General features: G+C 33.9%; 1 protein-coding gene across 1 annotated transcript in view; it reads right to left on the bottom strand.

Annotated features, from left to right (window-relative positions):
• Nucleotides 1-6684, bottom strand: part of NDC80 (NDC80 kinetochore complex component) — a 48564-nt gene that overhangs the window by 9933 nt on the left and 31947 nt on the right. The window contains exon 14 of the mRNA XM_008569162.1: nucleotides 905-997. Coding sequence (XP_008567384.1) covers nucleotides 905-997 — 93 coding nt within the window. The remainder of the gene's footprint in view (nucleotides 1-904; nucleotides 998-6684) is intronic.

The following is a 6684-nucleotide window of genomic DNA, read 5'->3' as shown; positions in this document are numbered from 1 at the left end:
GGCATTGCTCCCGCGCCTCGCTCAGCCAGTGAGCGGGAGCCGGTCTGTACGTGGGATCCAAACCCTCGGACGGGAGCGCTGCCGCGCTTCCCAAGCGGGCGCACTATCCAGTGCGCCACCGGGCCGGCCCAAGTCAAACATTTTCATGGAGAGCATATGAAAAAATAAAAATGATTAACAAATGCCTCACATTTCACATGTAGATCATATTATGTGGTACATTTTCTAAAAATTTCACACTGCTTAAAAAAAATGTATAGGTCTTAATACAGGCCAAGAGAAAAGCTTTCAATTCCTGATACTTTGTTGGTATAACAGAGTAAAAATAATTGGCATAGTTAAATTTTTCACATAAATTGTGCAAGTGGTAATGAATAGAGTCATCTGAATACTTCCTTAAGCAAAATGCTGATCAGAAGGTGAAGTAGAGTGGTAGAGAATCAACCTTATTATTTTATCTTTTGTCTTTTATCAATTGTCTTCGGAATTTGGTCAGGATAGTGAATTTGCAATGACTCTTGAGGGGCAATTATACATATAAAAGACCTTATTGGGGTTCAAGCTTCAGGAGTACATAACATTAAATCTCTATAAGAATGTAGAAATGATTATGTTTAAAACATGTTTTAGTCTTGCAAGGATACTGAATCACATATGTAAGTACGAAATATGAGATAATGGAAGAGTAAATGTGTTCTATGGTCAAACAGCGATAATACAGAAGAAAAGTCTCTTAAAGAACAAAATAACTCCTTACAATAAACTTTGTAGCAGAAGACTAAACTAAGACACAAGTTATAGGATATAGCTTAAAGATATCAGTTTCAGTGTCAGAATATGTGCCTAGTCAATCAGTCATGACACAGCTCTGGCTAACCTATACAAACTGTGGCAAAGTTCTTACCTTGACTTTTTGTTGGTAAAGATCATCCAGCTTTTGAACTTCTTCTTTCAGAGTTTTCACACTTCTCTTGCTTTCTGTTATCATTGTATTCAACTTGGGGAATAAAACTTTGGTTGAGAAATCTTAACTACATATCAAAGACATTTTAATAAGTTGCTAGAAATTTTATATTATCAATCAACTAACTGAACCATGTTATTTCCTCTGGTGCTATTATTGGACTCTCAACTATCATTTGCCCCCAAATTTTATTATTTCCAAAAGAGGAATTAATCTCAAAAAACCTTTTTTTCCTTTTTTGATTATTTTTTTCTACATTTTAAAATGTTTTTCTTTTTTAAAATTTATCTTTAAAAAATATTTTTTTTCTTTCGAAAGACCTTTAAAATAACGATACTAATATCTGTTTTTCCACTAATACCTGTGGAAGTGCTTTCTAAGCTCTCGTACATATTATATAACTATTACACATATTACATCATGTACGTTATTAATAATCAATTTATTCACAATATAAATTACTTTTGCTCTAGTTTAGAAGTCTAGCTTTGTTTAGACTGTATCTATTTTTGCTAGTTATCTAGTTTTCCATTTGTACATTCACTTTATGGAATGTTAAAGAGAACTCTTTATATTGATTTTATTGGATAATTCATGACTTATTTTATTGGATTTTATTTTATTTAATTATAGTCATGCATTTTTCTAAAGAGTAGTAAAGTAACTATATTTAATCCTGTTAAAGCTTAAGCTTTAAGATAGGTTGAAACCAAAACTGAAGAAAAAAAATGTTTTTCTAAAGTTCGTTTCCTGTTGACAAGTTCTGGTAGCAGTTGATACCAGCAATTAATATAGAACGTTCTTTGGCTAGACCAAGAGAAAAATGTTTCCTACAGGAAACAGAAAACAGTAAAATGTTTAAATAGCTGACATTTTTCTTTAAAAGGATAATTCTACACAGACATAAAATTAAGAAGAATTAAAAAAACATTCAGTGAAACTAATGGTATTTGTAAAAGATAGGGTAGTGAAATAACTATATTAATTAAAGAAACTTGCATATAATTCTCATTTAATCATCAAAAATGCCTTCTAAGGCAAGTTCTCTTATTTTACAGGTAAGAAGAGTAAACTGGAAAGAATAGTATTTGCTCAGGATGATCCAACTAGCCTATGCCCAGAACTCAAAAACAGATGTTCTAACTCCAAGTTATTTCTGAAGTAACTAGCAAGTTAAACAAATTGTTTCATAACCAGAACTTCTGCTAGCTCCTCATGGTTGGCCAGTCAAAACCATGTTCACTTATCTCTGGGCATCTTCCACTTTCCATGTCAACTTTACTAAAATTGCATTAATTACATAAACATTTTTTTTTTCCTCCTGATTAGAAAAATAGACATTCTCATTGTGGTAAATTAGGGAAAAAATAAAGAAAATAATCATCAATAATTTGGCAAACCCCCCAAAACCACTATTCATATCTGGCATACTTTCATCAGTACTTTCCTCATTTATTCATTCAAGAGCCCTCAAGTTGCTTGTAACCCAAGAAGATATCCCTCTATCATCAACAGAAGCCACCAGGCTGGAATTCTGTCACTTCCTGCCTCCAAAACCAACCGATTATTTGTATGAGACCTTTCCTTCATCCTTTCAGTCAGTTTCAGAATGCAGGACACCCATTTTCCTCCTGATGAGGAATAACCCCTCTGTCTCTTCACTGGATCCCACACCTTTTTATTTCTGCATGGACCACATTCAAATTCATCACTCTCTTATACTCCTACTTTTTTTTTTTACCCTCTTTCTCTTGCACTCTCTCTCTCATCTTTAAAACCAGACAAACCCCTCCCTACCAAAACCACAAAAAGCAAAAACCTTTCCCATACGTCTCTAACTACTGTTCTATCTCCTTTCCTCAGACTTAAATATTTCTAGTAGTCTCATTTTGCAGTAGATGACCAACAGCAGTCTATTCATACTACTGTCTCTTCTTCTACCAGCCATACTTTGATCCACAATAATTTGGTTTCTGGCTCCTCTGCCCTGATCTCTCTCCTGTATTCTGAAATCTCTTTCCTATATTTTGAATCTATTGGTTCAACTTCCTCCTGGATGTCCCACAGACAGCAAGCTCAACATCACCAGCACTGTCCCAGGCACCCCCTGCTCTCATTTTTCTTCTTCTAGGTTACGAGCACTATAAACCACTTATTTACTCAAACCAGAAATCTGGATGTCATTGTTATATTTTTTCCTTTTCTCTAAATGGGAGTCCCTGAAGAATGTACTTATCTTTAGAACACTAACATGGGGCCTAGACTATAGTAGGCATTTTATAATCCATACCTCCCCCGACTCCCAGCTTTCCTGCTTATAACCTTTAAAAAAGTTTCAAGTTGCTATAAAACATGTTTCAGTTACAAGATTCCTATTAAGGTTGCTTGTAATTCACATCTTTTTGAGCATCTCCAGGTTTAGTACTCATTCCAATAAAAAAGAGAAATCAAACTGAAGCAGGCTAAAGGAAGACTTTACGTCAAGAAATAATCATACCTGTGGTGCTCCCATTAAAGCAGTCCTAATTCCTCAATTAGGACTTCAATAGTCTGATATTTCAGAAACCCCAAAGTACAGTAACGATAGTATGATGAAACTCTTACCTAATGTTACAAATTTTTCTATATTCTTGAGGAGAGGAAAAATTCTTTCTAATACAATGTAAGTATTGATAGAACTTGTTAACATTAAAAACATCTTTCTGTGGGTTATTAGCATAATTATGTGTGAAATGCCATCAGTTTTGTTTCCACATGAGAAAAAATAAACAAATTTTTGTTCTGAGAAAAGATAGGATTTCATTTCATATTTTGAAATGTGTTAGCCAAAACATAATAGTGAACAAAAAGTTGAAAGCTTTTCCTCCTCTAAAATATGGAACAAGACAAGGATGCCCACTTTCACCACTTTTATTCAACATAGTACTGGAAATCCTAGCCAGAGCAATTAGGAAAGAGAAAGAAATAAAGGTCATTCAAACTGGATAGGAAGAAGTCAAATTGTCCCTGTGTGCAAATGACATGCTATTACTTACAGAAAAATCTAAAGACTCCACCAAAAAACTGTCAGAACTGATAAATTCAGTAAAGTTGCAGTATGCAAAAGTCAATATACAAAATTAGCATATTTAGAGGTCAACAAGAAACTATGTGAAAAAGAAATCAAGAAAGCAATTCCATTTACAATATCTACCAAAAAAAAAAAAAAAACCTAGGCATAAATTTTACCAAGGAGAAAGATCCACGGTACAGGTACAATGAAAACCACAAAACACTGAAGAAAGAAACTGAAGAGGAAACAAATAAATGGAAAGATAATCCTATGTTCATGGATGGTACAATGAAAACCACAAAACACTGAAGAAAGAAACTGAAGAGGAAACAAATAAATGGAAACAAATAAATGGAAAGATAATCCTATGTTCATGGAAGAATTAATATTGTCAAAATATCCATACTTCCCAAAGCAATCTACAGGTTCAATGCAATCCATGTCAAATTTCCAATGACATTTTTCACAGAAATAGAAAAACCAATCCTAAAATTCCCCATATAAGACCATAAAAGACCCCAAATAGACAAAGCAATTATGAAAAAACCAGAATAATGCTAAAAGCATCACAATACCTGATTTCAAAATATATTACAAAACTATAGTAATCAAAACAGCATGGTACTGGCATAAAAATAGACACATATGTCAATGGAACAGAATAAAGAACCCAGAAGTAAATCCATGTATTTACAGCCAACTGATCTTTGACAAAGGCACCAAGAACACACAGTGGGAAAAGGACAGCCTCTTCAATAAATGATGCCAGGAAAACTGGATACCCACATGTAGAAGAATGAAATGACTCCTATCTCTAACTACTTATAAAAGTCAACTTAAAACGAATTAAAGACCTAAATGTAAGACCTGAAACTATGAAACTACCAGAAGAGAACACAGGGGAAATGCTTCATGACATTGGTATGTGCAAGGATTTTTTGGATAAGACCTCGAAAGCACAGGCAACAAAAGCAAAAATAGGAAAATGGGATTATATCAAACTAAAAAGCTTCTGCACAGCAAAGGAAACAATTAACAGAGTGAAGAGACAACCTACAGAATGGTAAAAAAATATTTGTAAACTATGCAACTGACAAGGGGTAAATATCCAGAATACACAAAGAACTCAATTCAACAGCCAAAAAGAAAAAAAAAAAGAAAAATCCAATTAAAAAATGGGGAAAAGGTATGAATAAACATTTCTCAAAAGAAGACATACTAATGACCAATAGTATATGAAAATATGCTCAACATCACCAATCATCAGGCAAATGCAAATCAAAACCACAACAAGATATCATTTCACCCCAGTTAGAATGGCTATCATTAAAGACAAAAAATAAGAAGTGCTGGCAAGGATGTGAAGAAAGCTGAACTCTCAGTTTTGGTGAGAATGTAAATTAGTACAGCACTATAAAGAACAGTATGGAGGTTCCTCAAAAAATTAAAAGTATAACTACCCATATGATCCAGCAATCCCATTATTGGGTATATATCCAAAGGAAATTAAATCAGTAGGTTGAAGAGATATTTGCACACCCATATTTATTGCAGCACTATTCACAATAGCCAAGATATGGAAATAACCTAAGTGTCCATCAACAGAAAAATGGATAAAAAAAATGTGGTATATATACATGATGCATTACTATTCAGACATAAAAAATAATGAAATCCTGTCATTTGCAGCAACATGGATGAGCCTGGAGGACATTATGTAAAGTGAGATAGATAAGCCAGGCACAGAAAGACAAATACTGTATGATCTCACTCATATGTGGAATCTAAAAAAGTTTGCCTCATAGATGTACAGAGTATGTACTCAATAATGGTTACCAGAGGCTGGGAAGGGTAGGGGGTTAGAGGCAAAAGGGAGAGGTTGATCAACAAGTACAAAGTTACAGTAAGATAGGAGGAATAAATCCTAGTGTTCCATTGCACGCTATGGTGACTAGAGTTAACAAAAAGATACTGTATACAATTGACTCTTGAACAATGTGGGGGTTAGGGGTGTCAAACCCCTATGCAGCCAAAACTTGAGTATAACTTTTTACTCCTCCAAAATGTTACTACTAATAACCTATTGTTGACTGGAAGCCTTGCTGATAACATAAACAGACAATTAACACATATTTTGTATGTTATATGCATTATATACTGTGTTCTTACAATAAAGTATGTCAGAGGAAAGAAAATGTTAAGAAAATCATAAAATCTCCAAAAAATTTTCCAATATATTTATTGAAAAAAATCCACATACAAGTGGACCTGTGCAGTTCAAACCCTTGTTATTCGAGGGTCAACTATATTTCAAAATAGCAGGATTTTAAATGCTCTCACTAGAAAGAAATGATAAATGTCTGAAATAATAGATATGTTAATTACCCTAACCTGATTGCTAGACATTGTGTACATGTATCAAAACATCACGCTAATTGTATAAATATATACAATTATGTGTCAATAAAAAAAAAGAAAATTAAAAAAATATATTTAAAAACTCTTATTTTTGTTCTTTTTTTTTTTTTTTCCTTTTTGTCTTTTTTTCGTGTCCGGCAACGGATCGCAACCCTCAGTGTCGCGCCCGTACCGGACCGGGACCAGCAACGGGATCGCAACCCTCGGTGTTGCTCCCACACCTCGCTCAGCCAGTGAGCGGGAACCGGTC

The sequence above is a fragment of the Galeopterus variegatus genome, unplaced genomic scaffold, assembly GCF_000696425.1.
Source record: "Galeopterus variegatus unplaced genomic scaffold, G_variegatus-3.0.2 Scaffold471, whole genome shotgun sequence".
In the NCBI taxonomy this organism is placed as follows: Eukaryota; Metazoa; Chordata; class Mammalia; order Dermoptera; family Cynocephalidae; genus Galeopterus; species Galeopterus variegatus.
Note: the sequence above shows the minus strand (reverse complement) of the source record. Positions and strands in the feature narration are given on the sequence as shown.